Raw genomic sequence first — 23,260 nt, forward strand, 5'->3', positions numbered from 1 at the left:
TTTCTTTTGGTTTGGGCGCGCAATTCTTAGTTTTTGGACATATGTATTCGACCTAACTGTCCTTTATATGATTCTACGCCTTTATTAATGAAGGATATTTGACCACACATTTTTAAATGTGGTAAATAACTTTTAGTAGCACGTCCGGCAGCAGTTGACATAATTTCTATTAATGTTGCAGCAGGTTATTTAAATTAAGGCATCTCGCTGATACCCTAGCGTTTTTTGGGAGTGGTTTTGTAACAATAATTCGTACAAAAGTAAAATTTATTAATTTAGCAATTAATTTGAATTTCAAATTATAAATTTACTAGCGACCCGCACCGGCTTCGCACGGGTGCAATGCTGATACTAAATTAAATACACTACAGAAAAAAATATGAACGTTGTATATAAAAATATAGCGGCCCGCTCCGACTTTGCACGGGCATAAAATATATATGCCTATGTCACTCAATGAAAACATGATTAAAATCGATCCAGTATTTTTGGTTCATTCATTACTGCCCTTGGCCTGCACACATTAAATTTGGAGTAAAACAATTCCTCTTCCCCTATACTTACTATGAAGATTTCCTGCTATCTTTGGAATATCTAAATTCATACAATTTTTATTACATTACACATTTTTAAACGAAAATTTTAAATTTGTAATATCTCCGAAAATATTTGTTTAATTTACATGCTGTAAGGAACCATATTGATCTATATTAATTGCACACTGTATTTAAGGTAATTAATTCGATAAGGATTAATGCCGTATTGTTTAAAATAGCTTCGTAAATAAGTCATTTTCTCACGTAAAAAGTAAACAATAAAAATGGTTAATGTGGGTTATCCCTAAAAGATAAACATATACCATCGCGGACTTTTTTGTAGACCTTTTTATGGTGTACAATACTGTAGTACATTAATTTGATCTAACTCGTAGGGTTAGGCAGCGTTTTTGCTAATTGCTAAATAAGCCTAAAAAAATAGGTTAATTTACGACTCACGTTAGAAACCTCTAAAATTAGCAATGTTGCCTTAGTATATTATGCATGTGTTATACATACAAACCTTCCTCTTGAATCACTCTATCTATTGAAAATAATAAAAGCCGCATCAAAATCCGTTGCGTAGTTTTAAAGATTTAAGCGCACATAGGGATATAGGGACAGAAAAGGCGACTTTGTTTTATACTATGTAGTGATTATGTTTCCGATATTCAGGAGCGTTCTGATTTTTTTACTTTGTAAATTCTGTATATTGTGTATAAATGTAGGCTGTTAACCAGTCATTGAAAATTAAACCCGTGTCCATGAAACTATCAAGAAACTATTAAAATTTCATTAAGTAATACCTCTTTTGTGAGTTATTGTATTTGTGTACATTTAATTTCCTTTTAGTATATTTTACAGTGGTACCCATAGTAAACTTAGTATCCTGTAATTTATTTCAAATTCGCACCAAAATATAATTACTTTTTGTAGGTCTAATAAAATGAAGTTATAAAATGGCTATAGATTTCAAAGATACTGTTTGTTCAGTGTTGAATTAGAGGCTATATAAAAGGGTACGAAAGATATTGTAGGTAAATTAAAACGGGTTTTCCATGAAAACTAATGGACCTAAATATTTCAAAATATTTAAACTTTAATTTTGTTATACCTGTCTATACTTTCAATACTGCAAATTTACTTAGCCCAAGTGAATTAGTTTATGATAGTACAGTTTACCATTTGCGGAAAAGCTGCAAGTTGTAGTCAGTACATTTCCGGCGTCCGAACAGTTGCTAGCTGTGCTAACTCGCTCTTAAGAGTTTGTAATTCATTTTACGTTCTACAAAACTTAATTTCGAAATGGATTCAGATCAGTCTACAAATAATGGTGAAAATGGAGAGGTATTCAGTGGCGAATCCCATGTGAACCGTTTACAACCCAGAGGTAAAGTAGAATCTGCTTTTTATTCAATATAAATTGATTTAAATTTTAAATATACCAGCTTAGTTGGCGTAGCGGTTTGGGCGACGGGACGGTCCTCCCTGTTTTAACGATATTCGTGGGTTATAATCCTGCTGCGGCTGTGGCTAAATTAATGCATTTTACTTTTGTACGTATTATTGTCATGGTAGGGAGGGATGCCGGATATATCGATATTTTAATTGATCGATACCTCGTCGATTTTTGAAGGGCGATAGCAAAGCTTTTTTAAAAATTCTCCTCGCGTCAAGATAATTTAAAATAGGGCTGGAGTAAATAAATATCGATATGCTGTAAATATATAGCTTGCATATATAAAAGTAATACAGAAAAGATCGGTCGTGAAAAACATCCATATTTTTGAATCAATATATCTATATTTTAGTTTAACGATATTTTTTTTGAAAAATATCGATATGTGCCCCTCTGTTGAAAAACTGTATATCCATGTAATCTAAATTTTCGATATATTGATATTTCTCTCCGCGGCCGACATCTCTAGTTGTAAGTTTGTCATTGTTTCTATTTCTGTTTCTCCATAAGGCAAGAGTGCCGTTGGTAAAAATGAGAATTTTAAACATAAAAAAATTAAATATTATTTTACATATATTGCATTATGCCCGTCGTGTTATATTTTGTAATGAGTGGTAATAATATACATTTTATCGTTATTGTTTATTAATAGTTCAGATTTGTACAGTTCAGATATACCCTTGTCAGTATATTCTATATTTTTATTTGTAAAATTCGATCTGTTGTATACTAAAAAGGTATAACTAGGATATTATACACATTTCGAATGAGTTAACATTGAAAATGCACTTTTGCTTTTAGAATAGGAATGATGACAGTAAAGATCACAAAGCATTGAAATAAATAATGGATTTTTAAATGTAAATGTATTTTTATATTTGTGTTGAGTTTTCGTGAAATATAGTCAGCAAATAAAGAAGTATGTCGTGATAAAATTATATGTTAATCAAGACAAATTTGGAATTAAGCAAGTGTTCCTAAATATTGCTATATTTTTTTCCAATATATCCACCAATATCTGCTCGAAAAATCTCGAGAAGTTGCTATATAATTTTCTTCAAATAAAATTTACAATAATATGACGTTGCATATGGCGGACGTTCTGAGGCTTATTTTGATCCTCAAATTAAAAAAAAGACTTTTTATGAAAACATTTACATCCTGCAGAATTAATATATTTTTAATAAATAGCAAATACATTAGCATATTACAGAATGCTTCTTTAAAATTAACAATCATCGCAATTGCATTTTAGATATAATTTCATATTTTTATATCTGGAAACAATTTCATCATCCGTAGTCTGATAATGTAATATACACTTTATTTGAACATTTATATTAACCTGAATTCATTAATATATAAAATAGTACATCATAAAGTATAAATTTTAAATTGAATTAATTATTTATTTTGAAAACAATTATTTCCTGCAGCGATAACATATTTATGGTAAATCTATATGATAGTCTAAATCATAGAATGCTTTTTTAAAATACGTAAACATCTCAATTGCAATTTAGATTTTTTCCATTTGTTATATCTTCTATTTTTATAGATAAATAATTTTATTTTGTTCTATTTTTAGAAACAATTTCATCATCCGTAGTCCGATAATAAAACAAACACTTTATTTGAACATTTATATTAAGCTGAATTCATTAATATATAAAATAGTACATCATAAAATATAAATTTTAAAATTGAATGAATTATATATTTTTAATAAATAGTAATTACAGTGGAATGTTAGGGTTTATTTATATGGCTCGGTAAATGGACGTAGGACTAAGAATTAAACAGTGGATGTTTACATATTGTGACCGTTATTTATTGATGTTATATAAAATGTAGAAAATACAAATAGATAGATGGAAGCGGCGGTTAGGTTTACCTGTTGACGAGGTTTGCCAGATATGTCTCGGAGTTGCCAGATATTCGTTATCGTGTACTAGTTGGCACTTTTATCTGTCCGCAAGTGTTCAACATCTGCTTTATATTTATGGGATATCATCATCTATTTTGTAGACCGTTATTCCATTATGTAAAAATCGACAAGCCCCAAGAACACTACGATACTCCCCTGCAAGAATTTTACATACGATTGTTAACAAATACAAAAAAATTATCCGATCAAATACTAACTAAAATATACAGATATCATGATACGCAAGGAGAACTTTAAAACACGGTTATGAAATAAAGAACACAATTGATTTATAAGGTTGAACCAACGGAATTTTTTTTGCCTGAAACCGGGAAGGAAACGAATACCTGGTCGGGGAGACCCGCAGGAATAAGCGAGTTGGACTGGTTATGTGGAGACTACCTCTGGGCTCGAGTTAATCGCTCGCTGGAGAAGGTCGAGACAATTTGGAGTTAGAGCACGACGGGGTAGTGTCGGCTGTAATAGAATAAGGCCTCACAGAGCCGAATGAATTATTGGCCTTAAATATCGGCCATTTCGGTAATATATCTATTGTCCGAGAGACGAAGAGTGGAGAAATATCTCGAGTAGAGCTCGGATATAAAATCTGGAACTTGCGGGACGTCTATTTCTCTATGAATTTAATTATTCGTGACGACCGAGGAGGCATTGATTATTCTCTTGAGAATTTTGTTTTGAAAGACTTGAAGACGTTTCATCTGGCTAGGTGAAACGTATTTTAGATAGACACTGGAGCTGAAACGACTGATCGAACCAGCATCTTGTACAGGAGAGATTTTATTGAGAGAGGAAGTCTGCTGGCTCGGTTGATAAGCGGGAATAGCAAATTAACAATACCTTGATCTTTATGGAGGGACCTTTGAATCTGGGAATTCCACCTAAACTTGAGATCGAAGACAAGACCGAGATAGGTGGCTTCTTTTGATCATAGGATTTCGGCGTTCTCGATTTTAAGACGCGAAATTCTCGGTGCGAAACGCTTCTTGTGGAAGATGGCCTGGGTTATAGAACCAACGGAATATATATTGACGTGTGTATATTGGTACGGTTGTGCGCTGGTCCGGCTGTTGATATCATTGATGAATATGGTCTACGAACGACGTTAAAAACAAACTAATTTTTGAACAGGGCTTCCGTAATCAACGCTGTGGAGGATTTGATAGTTCAATGACGTGGTAGCTTATTTTCTTTGACAAGACGTTGACAATTCTGGTACCGCGACGAAGACATGACGAGTCTATGGTACCTAGATTCTGGAGCTGCTTTGTGACTAATCTGTAGCCACATATGTTATGGTAATCGAGAAAAATAAATAACGACGGTATCCGACCGAAGCCGCTCAAAGCCTTTCAAACCAAATTGTCTGCCAATATGACTGAAACTGCGAGCGGGGGAAGATATTCTGATTTAAACATAGCGCCGAAAGAAATGTCTTTTCGAAATGGTAATGCTTGGATAGTGAATATAGTGGCAGTGATGTCAAAAGCTCTAAAATTTCAAACGATTGTCAATAAAAATTAAATTTGAAGAAAAAAATTGTTAATGTCATTATTCCAGCAATAAAATAAGATTTAGTGCGAAGAAATATGTATTTTGTTATAAGTAGTGTGATAATATAACATATACTTTATTTCAACATAAACATAAACATTTCATAAAATTTCAACATTTCATAAAATAATTAAATTAAATTAAATTAAATTAAAAATTGATTAAATTATTTATTTTTTTGAAAATAATTAGTTCCTGCAGATTTAATGGTTTTAATAAATACTAACTACATTAGAATATTATAGAATACTTTTTTTAAATTAGCAATCATCCCAATTGCAGTTTAGATGTTTTTTTATTTTTTGTATCTTCTCTTATATATTTGTATGTATGTTTTTTACATTTGTAATTAAACTTTGTTATATTTAGAAATAATTTCATCATCCGTAATGTGATAGTACAACATATACTTTATTTAAACATTTATATTAACCTCAATTCATAAATATATAAAACAGTAGTCATAAAATGTATATTCTGTTCTTAGTAAAGATTTTGTATTAGCTATAGATGTTATTATTCTTGTATGAAAATATATGCATTTTTAATAATTTTTAAACTTAATGTAACATATAAGACTTAGTAGACATGAATTCAATAGATTCCATTTAATATCTACGTTAAAATAAAATTGATGTTTTCGATGCCTTTAAAATGTATACTGTTTAGTGCACCAAACAGTGCTTTTTGCTAAATTTATGCTGTTGCAAGCACAATATACATAGATTTCCAGATTACTGTATTTTTTGCTGATTTGAATTGACTTGAATTTGAATAAATTATAGTACCATAATAGACACAAGCTGAGAAGACCCTACCACAGAAAAGATATGTATCTTACAATATTAAGGTAGTCATGTTTACACTACGCGGAATATTTTTCGTTTATAATTTACATTGATTTGTAAGTATTAAACTTCATTTTAGGATATATTAACAACTAACTTTAGTGACACTGTTGCAATATTCAAACTGCAACAATATTTGCTGTAATTGATTACAGTAATGTTTATTCCATAATCACTAAAATTTTAAATCACTCAATTAATGGCGATTTTATTATTATATGATTTTAAAAAATTTACTGTCTGTAGCGTTGCCTCAACCACCAGTATTTGTCAGCACGCTACATATCCCGCCACTAGCCTGTCCTCAAACAGCGACCCGCTACCCATCTCCTCCAGAACCTAGACCAGCAGTAACGCAAACTAGCACACAACAAGCACCACAAGCAACGTCCCAATCAGGACATGTAGCAGTAAGTAGCTTTTAGTAAGCTTTTATTCAGATATTTATTTATTTTTATGTTTCTCCAGCAGGCATCTAGCTTTCGAGCTGCATCGAACCAGACCCCGAGATCGGTGAATAATCCTATTGTGCCTATTGCCCCTTCACCCTGGCGGCATGCATATAACCAAAGAGACGTGAATCATAACATAATCAGGCTTCGAAATGAAGTATACGCACGACACATTTTTATGGCAGGAGAAGATAGTGACGTATGTACCATATTCTCTTATTTCACTGTAGCGTTGTAGCCAACGAAGTACGCGAAAAACGGATACCAACATCGTCCTTTTTGACTCATTTTTCCGTTCAGTTTCTCCATTTGTGGGCTTGAGAATTTTCCAAGTAGTCTTACAGACGCCTTATTGTTAAAGCACATATAATCTATCCAAAGAAGTTTGGTACATATTATTGGTACATTTAAATTCGTGACGTCAAAACTTCGCAATATTGCTGTATTAACTCTGAGTCTTTGTTCAGCTTGGCCTCGACATACAACAAAATTTTAATTTAAACAAAAAAAATTAAACAAAAATACTGTTATCAAATATTATAAACTACAATTACACAGAAGTTTGTGGGTTAGGGTTGTGTTTGATTATATTTATATTTAAACTTTTCCACACCACCCATATGTAGTTGTGTCCCCTGGAGGCCTAATCCACCTAATCAACAATTGTATAACTAAAACTTGATTTACATTAATTCAAATGCTCATATATATTAGCAACAGTTACATATATTATTACAGCAATTACTAAATATATATTATACACTCACCTTTACTTGTTTCCACTCTCGTCAAGCTGTCTTAGAAATTGGCAGCATTGAATCATATCATATTCAGAAAGTTTCATTCAAGTAAATATCTGAGCTGATCCTATTCTGAAATATCCATGTTTCATCTAAATACGTAAGTTAAAATAATAAGTGTTCCTTCATTTTATTATATGCTTTTCAAATTTTATTCTTTTAAGAGCAATATCCGGATGTTCTAGTAGATCTCTTCACTACTTTTCAGACTTTTAGAGATTTTCCTTTGAAATAATTGTATTGAATTACCTTTGTATTAAAAAACTATTGCCTGTTTTTATACATTTCGTATATTTAATCTCTGACAGAGCTAACATCAAGTTGTTATTGAGTGCAGCTGCAACACACCACGCAACACGCTAAAACTATTGTAAAATTGCAAAAATGCGTTAAATTTACTAGCAAGAGGAGGCCTCCGTTATCTCCTTCGTCTTCAAAGTAATTGAGTAATAATAAGCAGCGATTTGAATTTTATCGAAGCAAGTAAAGCAAGTAAGCACAAATATTGTTTACCAGTTTATAACCCCCATCACTACTGTTTTGAAGATATTTGCATTTTTTTGACAACCGCTAGACTCCAATAACGCTCTATAACATTCACTGTTGATGATATTTCCCTTTTCAAGATTGTCGATGAATATTGTGGTTCTTTCGGGCGCTTTTGGACGAGGTTTACCAGTAGCTCTCCACTCAGATGACGATGATTTTGATTCCGAAGTGAAGTGATGAATTCATGTTTCATCCATTGTTATATGTTGATGCAAAAATGTTGGTTTGTTATATTTAAACATTACCAAACACTGCTCAGAATAATCAATACGTTGTTTGTTATTTTAACAGATCTTTCTCATAGTTAAACGTCGTGTTATATGACACCAATACGTTCTTGCCTTTATTGTTGATTCTGATGGAGCGGAATAATTTTCAAGCTCTTACTTCACATGAACGGTATCTCTCGTATCAAGAGGCAGTGTAAAATTAAAGCACGAAATTGTTTTCGATCAATTGTTCTCAAAAATAATTAGTGCCACTCTTTGTATAATAACTCACAAAACTTATGAGTAGAATATCATGAAATTTTAACAGCTTTCTTTTGAAGGTTAGTACTAACTGAAAAAGTAGTGGATGCAATAAAACTACTGCCATATATGTGTTAGGCTCGGGACTTTTTAGTCCCAAGTTATAAGAAAATATAAAAGTTTAATATTATATATTTTATTGATAGTTTTATAATAGTTTATAATCACCACCACAACATTTACGTCGATTTAGTTATTGATAAATATTATGTAGCTTAATTTTTTACTCATTTATTTCAGAGACTTGAAGCTGCCCTAGACTTGTCGGATGCTTACCCAAATCTACAGCGAACAACATCTAAAGGTCTAACCGAGGCACAGATTGAGCAGCTGACTACATCTCTATATGACAGCGGTTGTCCTGCAGGACAGGTGTGCGTAGTATGTATGTACGAGTTTGCTGGGCAAGAACTGTTGAGAATATTGCCCTGCAAGCATATGTATCATGCGGAATGCGTTGATCAATGGTTTCAGGTCTGTTGTTAAATGAATTCTTGGTTAAAGTGTGTTAATGTTTTTTATTTTATTACAGACAAAAGGAAATTGTCCATTATGCCGATACGACCTAACCAAAATGTTTGAGTGAGTTGGATAATTTATTAACTTCAAAAATTCAAATAACATAAGTTTTATTACCTATTTTTTTTTCACCTGTTTTCAAAGAAGACAATTAAATGAATAAGTCTATAGTTTAGTTATGTAATATTGTAATTCATACTATTTATAAAATATATCATTATTTTCGCTATTCCTCTTTATTAAAAGTCAAATTTCAATATACAGGGTGGTCCAGAAAATAAACTTTGAAATGTATTAGTTTGTAAATTGGTTTTCGAACATACAGTGTTATAAACGGAACATAAAATTTGGGCATATTTATACATGGTTATGGCAGTATATTTAACAAATATTTATTGAAACCCTTTGAGCTTCATATCACCTACCTCCACATATGATGACGATATCATGGCTCACATCGCATCCGGTCTAATGCTATTTTGAACATATTTACCAAGTCGATGTTGTTGCACATTTTTATGGCATTATTTACATTAAAATTAGACTGCAATAGAATAGGCGTGTATAACGATAACTAATGAAAACCTTCACATTATCAAAGTGGCACCAACTGTGCGCTCGTTTGAGCGATTATTTTAAATACATCCATACCTCGCTAGACGGCCGCTCTTTATACGGCATTTCCCTATAACGGTCCTCTTCAATTAAGGTAGATTTTCAATATACGGCCTAAAGAGTTTCGCTATAACGACCAAAAAACTTTTTTTCGATGTCGATATTTCTAGATGATAATTTGCGCAATCTCGATGCACTATTTTCTATTTCCTCTTGTTTACGAGCGTTATTCAGGGTGCGCTAATAAAGCAGCTGGTTTAGATTTATCTGTGAGTGTTTTATATATATATTTATTACTGATTGTTGCACATTAAGTTGAAGAATTCGAAACAATTAAGGACGTTTTTGATACGTAAGTACATATATATGTAACAGGTCAATTGAAAAGCCCCGGCCTGACTCATAGATGGTGCGACTAGAATTAAATCCATATGTTTTTTAGTTAGCCCTGACCCTCAAAATAGGCGTGTATAAATTTGACAGCTGCCGGATCATTAGTTTGGGAATTATAGCATTTTGAGTGAAGCAAATCTTAATATTGTGAAAAAATGGATAAAAATTAATTTCGCGTGTTGATACAATATTGCTTTTTGAAGGGAAAACAGTTTAAGCAAAAACTTGGTTTGATGCTGAGTTTCCAGACATTGCCCCATGAAAATCAACTATCAAAGGTTGGTATGCCAAGCTTAGACGTGGTGGTCTGAGAACCGAAGACGGTGAACGCATAGGACACCCAAAAAATTGTTACCGACGAAAACATAAAAAAATCCACAAAATGATTTTGAATGACCCTAAATTGAAATTTGATGAAATAGCACACACTCTAAAGATATCAACTGAACGTGTACATCATATAATTCACGAATATTTGGGTATGAGAAAGCTCTTTGCAAAGTGGGTGCCGCGCGAGCTCTCTTTTGACCAAAAACAATGACGAGTTGATGATTTGGAGCAGTATAAAAGCGTAATAAACCCGAGTTTTTGCTTCGATGTGTGACAATGGATGACACATGGCTCCATCATTTCACTCCGAAGTCGAATCGACAGTCATCCGATGAACCCGCTCCAAAAACAGTCGGCTGGCAAGGCGAATTTATAGCGTCTGTATTTTGGGATGCGAATAATTTTTATTGATTACCTTGGGAAAGGAAGGACCATCAACAGCGATTATTACATAGTGTTATTGGACCGTTTGAAGGACGAAATCGCTAAAAAAACAGCCACATTTGAAGAATAAAAAAGCGCTGCTTCGCCAAGACAATGTACCGTGTCAGAAATCGATGAATTGGGCTTCGGATTGCTTCCTCATCCACCGTGTTCTTCAGATCTGCCTCCAACGACTATTTCCTGTTCTGAGATCTCAAAAGAATGCTCGCTTGGAAGAAATTTTGGTCGAATTAAGGAGTGATCGTCGAAACTGAGGTCTATTTTCAAGCAAAGGACAAATCGTACTATAAAAATGGTAACGAAAATTTGGAGGGTTGCTATAATCAGTGTATCAACCTTGAAGGGAGTTATGTTGAATAAAAAGAAATTGCCAAAGAAATATGTTTTACTATGATAGGCCGGGGACTTTTCAATTGACCTGTTATGTGTAAATTAAAAATTTTGAATATGATTTGTATTGAACTTATTTTATGATTCTGTTATTTTTTAGACAAAATGCCACCCAAACGATTATCGACTTCGGAGTCTAATAAAAAGAGTTGAACAAACAGCCAGGATAAGAACTACACCAGAATTATTACGTTAATTTTTGAAAGAGGTGATTATAAACCTGATCAAGTGTTTAACGTAAACGATATAGGATTTTATTGGAAGCGAATGCTTGATCGTACGTATTTCAAAAATCAAAAAATCCGTGCCTGGTTATAACGTGTTTAAAGAACTATTAACTTTGCTACTTGGTGCAAATGTCGCAGCTGATTTTAAGCTGAAACCGCTTTTAACATATTTATCTGAAAATCGAAGGCCTCTTAAAATGCTCAATTACCCATATGCAAATCCAACAAGAAAGCTTGGATTACTACAAGCTACTTTTGAGTATTGGTTCAAAAATCATTCTTGTACATAAATGAAAAAATATTTGCGAGGCAATAACTTAAGTAACAAGGCCTTGCTAATTCTGTATAATGCACCAGGGCATCTTAATAATTCATCCGAACTATCTGAATCTATCAAGAGATTGAGTACCTTTCGAAAAACACAACCGTTTTGATCCAACCAATGGATCATGGTACAATAGCCAGTTTTAAGGCATAATACCTAATCCGAACTCTCCGACAACTTATGAAAGAAACCGTTGGGAAATCTTTAATTAAAACATTTTGGAAATTCTATAACATCCAGGATGCTATTGGCAGCATCATTGAAGAAATAATTAAAATTAAAGATAATGAACCACGTTTGGAAAAAAATATGACCAGAATGTGTAAAAAGTACTCATGCAGAAGTTAATTTCCTTCCTGATATTAGGCAAATTATTTTGGATCTAGCACATGATCTCGGCTTTGAAGGTTTGAACGAACGTGATGAACATTTTGAACGAAAAGAGGCTGTTGCATCCAAACAGCTAACTTCAAAAAAATTGTCGAAAGCATTTATAAATCAGGCCACTAGCTGTTATAAATCAGTGAAGAACGAAATAGACATGAAGACAAGACAAGCAAATTGGAACAATTTTTTAAGTCAGGCCCGTCATTACTAGCGAAAAATGATGATAAAAGATAATGATTTTTAAACGGTAAACCATGTTACATATTTAACAAATTTGGAACCGATCCCATTGAATTTGTATGAATTTTTATTTGAATAATTGATTCCGTATATGGCTTTTCGCTTTACTCGCCAAGTTTCATTGAACGTATCTAGGCTGTAAAGCGAAGTATTCGTGTATTCTATATTACGAGACTCTATATTACGATAGTTATATCTAGGTAGGAAAAGACCTATTCAATGATGATTCTCTCATTTTAGTGAACAATATGCCCTTATATTCCCTGGAATGCACATTTACCACGGGTTTACAAGGTAAATACACTTCTAGGAATATCTTGCCACCTCACAATTTGAAGTTAAAAGTAGGATCAGTTGTTATTATGCTGCTTAACACCTCGACTGTGCAATAGAACAAGATGAATAACGTCTTTGAGGTAACAATCATAAGGGGAAAATGCAAAGGAGAGGATGTCTTGATCCCGCGCATACCGATGATTCCAACAGATTTATCATTTGATTTTAAACGTTTACAATTTCCAGTACGTCTGGCCTTTGCGATGACCATAAATAAATCTCAAGGCCACTCGTTGGAAGTTTGCGGAATCAACTTGGAGTTTATCTAGTTCGCGCATGGACAATTATACGCCGATGTTTGCGCGTCGGAAAACCGTTATTTTTGTTTATGTACGAACCACAAAACAAAACAAATTATAGTTTATCAGAAAGCTTTAAATTGATTAACAAAGTGTATCATTACAGTGTGTGACTGCAAATATTTAATTGAAGCCTAATAAATAGCCAATTCCTAATTTCAGGAAAACTCTGTTTTTTAAGTATGAAACATCATGTGTAATTAATCGAAAATAATAATAAAAATTCATTCATCATACCGAGCTTTTTTTTGGTAATTACGTATTATTAGGTCTTATATTTATCGATTGAGGCAGTACGAAGTCTGCCGGGTCAGCTAGTATTACATACATATGTACTTACATACCAAAGTCTAAATCAGCGGCTTTATTAGCGCATACTGAATAACGCTAGTAAACAAGAGGAAATTGAAATAAGTGTATCGAGATAGCGCAAATTGTCAACATGTAGATATATCGACATTGAAAAAAAGTTTTTTGATCGTTATAGCGAAACCTTTTAGGCCGTATATCGAAAACGTGCCTTAGTTGAAGACTACGATTATACCGAAATGCCCTATAAAGGGCGGCCGTGTAGTGAGGTATGGATGTATTTAAAATAATCGCTCAAACGAGCGCACAGTTGGTACCACTTTGATAATGTGAAGGTTTTCATTAGTTATCGTTATACATGCCTGTTCTTTTTTAGTATATGTTTAATGTAAATAAAGTCATAAAAATGTGCAACAACAACGACTTGGTCAATATGTTCCAAATAGAATAGGGTCGGATGCGATGTGGCAGCCATAATATCGTCATCAGATGTAGATGTAGGTGATGTGAATTTCAAAGGGTTTCAATGAATAGCAAATCTTCGGACGGACTCGCTCAATTTCATTGCTCGTTGCATTCTAAGCCTATTCCGTTTAATTGAAAGCGGACATAATATTGTCCTTACCGTGCGCCAAACGACGCTGTTTTGAAACAGCTATTATATTTTTGAATGTTGACCAGTTGCGGCAATTTTACTTTTCCACCGGTACAACGGATTCATCGCTGAATTTTGAATTCACTGAATGAATGCTTGATTTGTAAGTACATCTATAATCTGTTTCTGGACTGTGGTGGAATGGTGTTCGTTCCTGGTTCACAGGGGCAGTGCATCTACGGACTCGCTCAACTTAATAGCTCGTTGTATTCTAAGCCTATTCCGTTTCATTTCCAGTCTTTCTCAAACGAAATTATAACATATATCATTCCCAATAGAACAGTCAATGCACGTCAGCAATGCTTATCAAATTCAGTTTGTAAAACCATATTTTTTTATACTCCGAAAGGAGTTTTCCTTCTTATTTTACTAATCATAGTATATTTAAAACAGTAATGACGCATGTTATCAACATGTGGCTGTCGAAAGTTGTAAATTCATTCTACAGTCAGATATTTCCCTTCTCATTTTATTGTATTTTAATAGAATGCTTTAATAAGTTTGATAACTTCGAATATATCGTCCGTTTGTCAGCTTGATGTTAGCTGTGTCAGTATTCACATATAAGAAGTGTATGAAAACATTAAGTAGTTTTTTCAATCGAAACATAATTTATTACAATTATTTCAGGAAGAATTATTAGTCTTGAAAGTATCCATAAAAAGCTGAAATATATGCAGCTATTTGAAGGATGTAGAACATCTTGTTGGGTAACATAGGATTTAAGTGGTGTAAAGATATCCCACGAAGAGGTTTAATAGAACTTTCAGACATTGCTTTTAAAATAATATAGTTTCTAAAAACATAATAAAATCAAGGAATAATTATTATATCATTTCGTATGTTTATATGAGACATGGATGTGTCAGAATGGTATTATGGGTCACTCATACCAAAATGATAATAAATATAGTGTAAAGACAACAAAAGTTGATGGAAAAAGGTAAACGTTGGAATATCTATACATTAGGTTTTGTTGCTCATAACATTAATTAATAATTCATTGTAGACATATAGTTCTTCATTCTGGAAACAGGAATGGTTAATTTCTAGTGTAGAATTAGTATTTTTCTCTAAGCCCAAGGGTGACTACTGTGGAGAAATGAACCATAACGTGTTTTTGCAGTTTCTTAAGATCAGTTTTTAAAGAACTTGGAGAAACCATATTATTATTATAGACAATAATAATTCATCATTAATTCATTAATAATAATCAATAGAAATTCAGGTCGTAAAGGATATTCAAAGCAGAACTTGATACATTGAAGAAAAAATTAACAAAAGGTGGAATCATGAGCAAGTTAGTACATAATTAATATACTTTAACTCTAGAAAAATGTGATATAGAGTGTGAAAGCTTTATGGGAGTGTGTGTTATTGTTCAGAATATGTAAGTGCACCATGTGGAATTTATAAATATATATATTTTTATAAAAATAGAATAGCTGGACATATATTAATTATATTTTTATTAATTTGCTTTATTCAATACTTTTTTAAATAAAATGGGTTATTTCCAAAAATTTTTTATTTACTTCCTGAACCAATTTACCAGCTTAATATATTCGATGAAGCTGTGTATACGCATGCGCCAAACTCGGATTATTTTATGTTTTAAAATTAAATGGATCCAATATGCGGATGCGTTAAATACGGAGATTTTGTGGAGTGATGCAACCTAAAAAAAAATAAGGCGGTTAACGATTAATATAATAAGACATTTTGTATGAATTATTTTGGTTATTTACTTTAGTACTTTCTTGTAGATACACTCCTTTGTACTTCTCACACTAATTACTAATTAATTACAATACAATAAAAGTTGCAATACAATTTTTTTCCAAATAAAGGCAAGGTTAATATATTTCATGGAAAAAGGGCTTACCGTCTAAAAAACACCACCATAATTAATGAAATAAAGGACTCAAATATTTATATATATATATATGTATATATATATGTATATATATATATATATATATATATATATATATATATATACTTTTCAATAATTTTCTTTTAATTCTGCTTTTCTCTTCTATGATATTTTGGCAGATTACTTTTCCATATTACTTATCAACAAATCATACAGCTGTAGTAAGTACGATCCTTTTCTAAATAGCAACCCTTTCAAGATTAATGGTATGAAATATTTCCTGCACTTCTGCAATGCCTATAAACTCGACGATTAATTGAAATTACTTAAATATATAATTCCCTATTACCTTGTCAAAATGCAATTGTTGAATATTATTCTGGGATTCATATTGGCTACTTGTATTTGCTTCAACATTGAGTCTTATAACATTCTTAACAAAAAAAAACTTATATAGGCAGACTCAAATTAATTTTTTATTAAGATTTCGAAAATCTAAATATTTTGTAAGCGAAAAAAATAGAGAATACTTGGTGTTTTCTAATTATGTTAATGGCTCTGTTGGGATAAAATTTTCACACATGTTGTGTTCTTCTTTCACAGCTTACACTTCTGAAAAAGATCTTACCTTCCGACAAAGCGGACACATTAATATGTTTTTTCTGAAAATATGTAAATGATAACTTTACATAACCATACTATTCTTAATCGGATTTTATACAAACTTTCCATACCTCTTAAATAATTCCAACAATACGGGAATAACTGCAAGTAACACAAAAAAAGTAAAATTAAATAACTTCGTTAATAATATTTTAATCACTCGATTTCTGTTTTAAAATAGTTTTAAATGTAATAAACAATTATTCATCTAATTTTAGCGAACACTATGATTTCTTTTATTATATAAACTTTTAAAATAACATTTACCCCCAGCGATACTCTATCCTAGTGCGTTATTGTCGGCGAGCCAAACTCTTAGCCCGCAGGACTACTCGCTGGATTTGTTTATATATATATATATATATATATATATATATATATATATATATATATATATATATATTGTGTTACCGATCTAAGGGCTATTCCTGGTTGCTTTATTTGACCGTTTTTGATTTTTTTGGAATATATTTATTTGTAAGGCATATTATACAAAAATGTTAGACCTAAAATTTTTTCCTCGATATAAGTTTTAACACTTCCAAGTTTTATGCCTTAGGGCCCCGTTTTTCTTCAAAAATGAGGCAAAATTATCGATAAACCAATTAATATATAAATAATAATAATAATGTATCGGCTTTATCGTAGCATTGAGAGCATTGAATAGCTGTGAAAGACATTTGCGAATATTTCATGCCAACATAGATTAACGAATTATTTAATTGATGTCTGCGGAACAGACAGCAGATGAGAAAAATTGTTCCCGATTAAGACGGAATAGATTAATTTATGAGTAACTGATATGCCCTAAAGACTTTATATCATTATATTAGAGGTAAATCTAAAGGTTTTAATAGTTTTCTCTAAAGTTTGGTAGTATTAACTTCAGGTTTGAAGCACTAAGATGAGCTATCTGTAAGAGTGAGACCGAGGAGTCGAATAAATAAATAAAGAACTATGCAATTTTATTTAAAAATTTAGATAAATATATTGTTCTTTTAATCAGCCTAACACATTTATTGTTTTTGAAATATATATTTTAGGTGAGATATTTGAGTAAAACATTTTAAACATTAATAAAATTTAATGTGTTTAACGATTATTATAATAAGACATTTTGTATAATCTATTTTGGTTATTTACTCTATAGACCTAAGTTTTGAATAACCAATAGTTCCATTATTAATTGTAATCAATTTAGTACCTTTAATATACTTTTATAATTTTTTAGTTTTATGGTTTTCAAAGTTGTTTTATTCTTATATGCTTTGTTTTAATACACTAATAGATATTAGTTCATTTGTTATTCCACAGTTATGTTTATAACTGTAACAACTTACTGAAGTTGTTGCAGTTCCGAAAATAATCTTACTTATTAAATTTTGTTAGAATGCTCAATGGTGTTGTAATTTAAATTTATCAATACTTTGTTGATTACTTAAACTTTCTTTAAAAATGGTTAATGATTGTTCTTCAGGTAATTTGAATATATGTTAATACGTTTTAACATATAGACATTATCAGTGCTCTATAAATGTTCAAAAAAGTGGTTCTATGAACATGCCATCTGTTTTTATATGTTTGATGTGTAGAAGCCAGCTGAGAGATGAGTCAAATATAATTCCCAGGAATTTATGCTCAGGTTTGTTGTTTATGTTATTGCCATCGATAGACAGAACTGTCATTTATGACCATTAGACTTATCAGGAGAGAATCGAAAACAATTTGCTTCTGTCCAAGAAGGTATCGAAGCATTTTTGAAGAATTTCTTGACTCTTTTGTGATCCTGACGAGCATCATAAATGACAATGTCATCGGCGAAAAATCGTGCTTTAATTTGCCCAGTTATGTATTCTCTGATAGAGTCAAACACAATTAATAATAGGGTTGGACTTATGCTGGAGCCCTGAGGTACACCATCTATTTATAGAAAGGATGTCGATAGCTTACCATTAACTCTAACCCTGAAAGTTCGATCCCTTAAGAAACATGAAACAAATTTATTATATTTATCTTCATAATTTTAATATCAATAATGGACAGGAAAGTCTATTATTGATTATATGTTCCAAGTGAACTGCAATGAGATCTGTAATATTTAAGTCTCAAACAGACTTTTACCTCTATCAGATCTTAAGAACAGGATAAAATACCGATTCATATATTTTTAATTTCCCGATCATCTGATTAAGATTAATACTTTAAATATAATCATTTTTATCATGTTTACCACATTTCTAAATAAACAACTAAGAATAATTTGGCCTGCTGTCGTTTAAGTGAGAAAGCGGCAGGCGATCTAAATTTAGTTTATCTCAGTATTTTTATATTTGTTGTTTATTCAATAAGTGAGTTAATATAATACAAAACAATTAAACCAAAATTCTATATTTTCAATACATATATTCATTTAGTAACACTTGCAATACCAGATAAAAACTCACTTGGTTTCTTGTAACAGGTTATAATACAATTAATATAAACTTGTAATATAATTGTAATCATCATAATTAATTAGCAATCATTATGTGACATTTTGTTTCTAGACTAGAGAAACTGGTACGCAAGGTACCTTTTACTGAGAAATATAATCATCACAAAGCTAAAACTTTCTTTTTGTATTAATATGGTACTATTTGGACCTTCGATGTGTGGTTCGACTGGAAACTGAATGAGCATTCATGTGAAGTGGGCATTTACAGATTTACCAGTCAATGGGTCATGTCGCTTCGACAAAGGGGACAAGTTATTTTAATCTGTAAAGAAATAAATATAAATGCGTATTTCAACATAAAAAATCTTTAAATTCTATACCTTCAGCCAGTGATCAATACAACTTATATGAAAATAATGATGACATGGTAATTTTTTTATGGTTTCACGCTCCTTAAAATCATCCAAGCATATTACGCATGTCGTCTGACCGGCCGAAGAGCTACTGTCAAATAAAACTGTTTCTAAAGTTTTCAACCTATCTGACATTACTAAACTAAAATCTTCATTATCCTGAAATAAATAAATATAATTTTTTTTCGATCTAAAATATAATAAAGTATAATAAAATTTTGGTTATCCTATAGAGGAATGCGAAATAGAGGCAACACTTTAGAGAAGATCTAACAAAGACATTCCTGGCACCCTTGATGGAATGAATATATACTCGTAAAATTCACTAAAATACATTTAGTTTATAAATAAACGTATTGTTATACTTACTTCTGATATTTCCATATAGTCAACATTCATGTCCCGTAAGAAACTGTTACCATTAAACGTTACAGAATTAGCACCTGCTAATAACTCTTCATATTCCAATGGTATCCACTGAGATGATATACGCATTGAATTCCACTGAGATGATATACGCATTGCATTATTATTCGGCGAAATTAGGTTAGTTCCAGGATACAACGGGGGAGATATAAACCAGGAGATCGCCGGCCTTTCCATAACTGATGTAGTTGTTACAAGGGTGCCAAAATCTTTAGTAATAATGAGTAAATGATATTGATTCTATAATAGTTAGAAATAGCTCTTGAAACAAGAGACAAACGAATAAATTAATTTTTTAAATTTGTTTCGTTCATAGCATATGAATATGAAGTGGCAGAAAATATTGAAAGACGTGGTGTTAATTCCAACAGATATAGTATTTAATAAAATTGCACTTACTTGGACGTACTCTTCTTAAACCCCATAGGCCTGTCGAGAATTGTTGAGCATACATTTTAACTTGATTTTGAAGAAGAAAACTCAGACAACTTATAAAAAATGACTAAACGAAACTAAACTAACTAACGAAAAAGCGAAGAATCTTCTAAATGTTAGGCTCACTAACGCTTTACTGATGCCTCTCGATCAAGATGTACTATTTAATAGTCTTTTCAATCATAAAATAATTGAATTGCTTCATTAAAATTAGTTTTAAGTTTATCAGGTAAAAAAATATGAAAAACCTGAATAACCTAAATAAATATATCAAAGTTTTTAGCATCAACTTATCATCAATAGAAAAATATATTTTGTATTCTCCTTTATAGTTCAAAAATCAGTCCGTTAGACAATAATCAGGAGGAAATTACTCCTATTATAACCTTATAAAAACTTGAATTAAGATTAACAAACAGAGAATTCAATTAAAAGTCGGATTAGCTAGTAATTAGGATCTAAGGAGTAATTTCCTACTATTGATTATTTATTTGTTTACAACGCTTTATTGTAGTATATATATATTTGTTTATTGTAGTTGAAAATGGGATATTTGGTAATAAACATTTATAATTTAGTCATCATAATTTATTAGGTTGCACTTTAGTAATTAAAAAAAATCACAAATAAATGATAAATAATAATAAAACAAACGGCAACACAACAGGGTTTAAGGGAAGGACATACAATAAAAGCTAACTTTAAACACAAATAGTTGCCTGAAATATGAACACAAACTAACTGAAATTGATCCTTAGAAGTATTTTTACTTGGTTGTTTGATGTCCTGATGAGTTTTATAAGCATATTAAGTATTGTTTTTGACCAAACATTTAGGTGTATACAGAAAGATAGGTGTATGCTAGTTATTTTTTTTAAAACTTATTGTACACTCGCATAATAAAGGAGAAAAAATAACACAAATTATATGCACTATGGTACGTCTTGTTGGACATTGGCAACTATGTTTACGGGTAAATAATGCGATGCATATATTTTGCAGAATTTACATACCAAGTCTTGTAGGCTGTATTTTAGTTTATTATATTCTTTGCTCCATAATGATTACGTAAAGTGATCGGCGAAACGGTGATATCTGAGACTTCAAAGACGACAAATGGTTAATGCAGCTGTGAAGTAAACCTTTAGTTATGTTTGTTGTTGCTATATTTATGTTATATTACATACAAACCAACCCACTACTGTTGCGATAGTCGCGGGTTCGAATCCTGCTGGGGAACGATCGTAAATTTAACTGTGTGATTGTCCTAGGCAAGACTGTAAAATCTGACAAGCAAAATGATCCCTGTCATGCTAGTAGCTACATTGGATATCTTCTGTCGAGAACTGTGGTTCTTAGGCCCACGTTAGTCAATCCTCCAGATCAACCCTCGTTGGTAAAAACAAGAGTTTAATATATACAATTATTGTCTAACGGACTGTTTTTTGAACTATAAAGGAGAATACAAAATATATTTTAAAATAATTTTTTTAAAATAAAATATATAATAAAACTTTGATATATTTATTTAGGTTATTCAGGTTTTTCATATTTTTTTACCTGATAAACTTAAAACTAATTTTAATGGAGCAATTCAATTATTTTATGATTGAAAAGACTATTAAATAGTACATCTTGATCGAGAGGCATCACTAAAGCGTTAGTGAGCCTAACATTTATAAGATTCTTCGCTTTTTCGTTAGTTAGTTTCGTTTCGTTTAATTATTTTTTATAAATTGTGTGAGTTTTCTTCTTAAAAATCAAGTTAAAATGTATGCTCAACAATTCTCGACAGGCCTATGGGGTTTAAGAAGAGTACGTCGAAGTAAGTGCAATTTTATTAAATATTATATCTGTTGGAATTAACACCACGTCTTTCAATATTTTCTGCCACTTCATATTCATATGCTTTATTATGCGCATGTGGAAATGCTTTGAAGGGAACGAAACAAATTTAAAAAATTAATTTATCCGTTTGTCTCTTGTTTCAAGAGCTATTTCTAACTATTATAGAATCAATATCATTTACTCATTATTACTAAAGATGTAGGCCCCTTTGTAACAACTACATCAGTTATGGAAAGGCCAGCGACCTCTTGGTTTATATCTCCCCTATTGTATCGTGGAACTAACCTAATTTCGCCGAATAGTAATATAATGCGTATGTCATCTCAATGGATACGATTGGAATATGAAGAGTTATTAGCACGTGCTAATTCTGTAACGTTTAATGGTAACAGTTTCTTACGGGACATGAACGTTGACTATATGGAAATATCAGAAGTAAGTATAACAATACGTTTATTTATAAACTAAATGTATTTTAGTGAACTTTACGAGTATATATTCATTCCATCAAGGGTGCCAGGAATGTCTTTGTTAGATCTTCTCTAAAGTGTTGTCTCTATTTCGCATTCCTCTATACGATAACCAAAATTTTATTACACTTTATTATATTTTAAATCGAAAAAAAATTATATTTACTTATTTCAGGATAATGAAGATTTTAGTTTAGTAATGTCAGATAGGTTGAAAACTTTAGAAATAGTTTTATTTGACAGTAGCTCTTCGGCCGGTCAGACGACATGCGTAATATGCTTGGATGATTTTAAGGAGCGTGAAACCATTAAAAAATTACCATGTCATCATTCTTTTCATATAAGTTGTATTGATCACTGGCTGAAGGTATAGAATTTAAAGATTTTTTATGTTGAAATACGTATTTATGTTTATTCCTTTACAGATTAAAATAACTTGTCCCCTTTGTCGAAGCGGCATGACCCATTGACTGGTAAATCTGTAAATGCCCACTTCACATGAATGCTCATTCAGTCTCCAGTCGAACCACACCTCAAAGGTCCAAATAGTACC

The 23,260-nt window shown here is 31.5% G+C and overlaps 1 protein-coding gene across 1 annotated transcript; it reads left to right on the forward strand.

Annotated features, from left to right (window-relative positions):
• Positions 1-1,795: 1,795 nt before the first annotated feature.
• Positions 1,796-15,537, forward strand: LOC143190573 (uncharacterized). The gene is made up of 6 exons (XM_076394962.1): positions 1,796-1,926; positions 6,589-6,752; positions 6,811-6,993; positions 8,914-9,147; positions 9,206-9,255; positions 14,773-15,537. The coding sequence occupies exons 1-6, from the start codon at positions 1,842-1,844 to the stop codon at positions 14,783-14,785; spliced, it is 729 nt and encodes a 242-aa protein (XP_076251077.1). The 5' UTR covers positions 1,796-1,841; the 3' UTR covers positions 14,786-15,537.
• The last annotated feature ends 7,723 nt before the right edge of the window (positions 15,538-23,260 follow it).

The sequence above is a fragment of the Rhynchophorus ferrugineus genome, unplaced genomic scaffold, assembly GCF_030347505.1.
Source record: "Rhynchophorus ferrugineus isolate W39M unplaced genomic scaffold, kcgeb_rfMv2 rfM2, whole genome shotgun sequence".
NCBI classification, from domain to species: Eukaryota; Metazoa; Arthropoda; class Insecta; order Coleoptera; family Curculionidae; genus Rhynchophorus; species Rhynchophorus ferrugineus.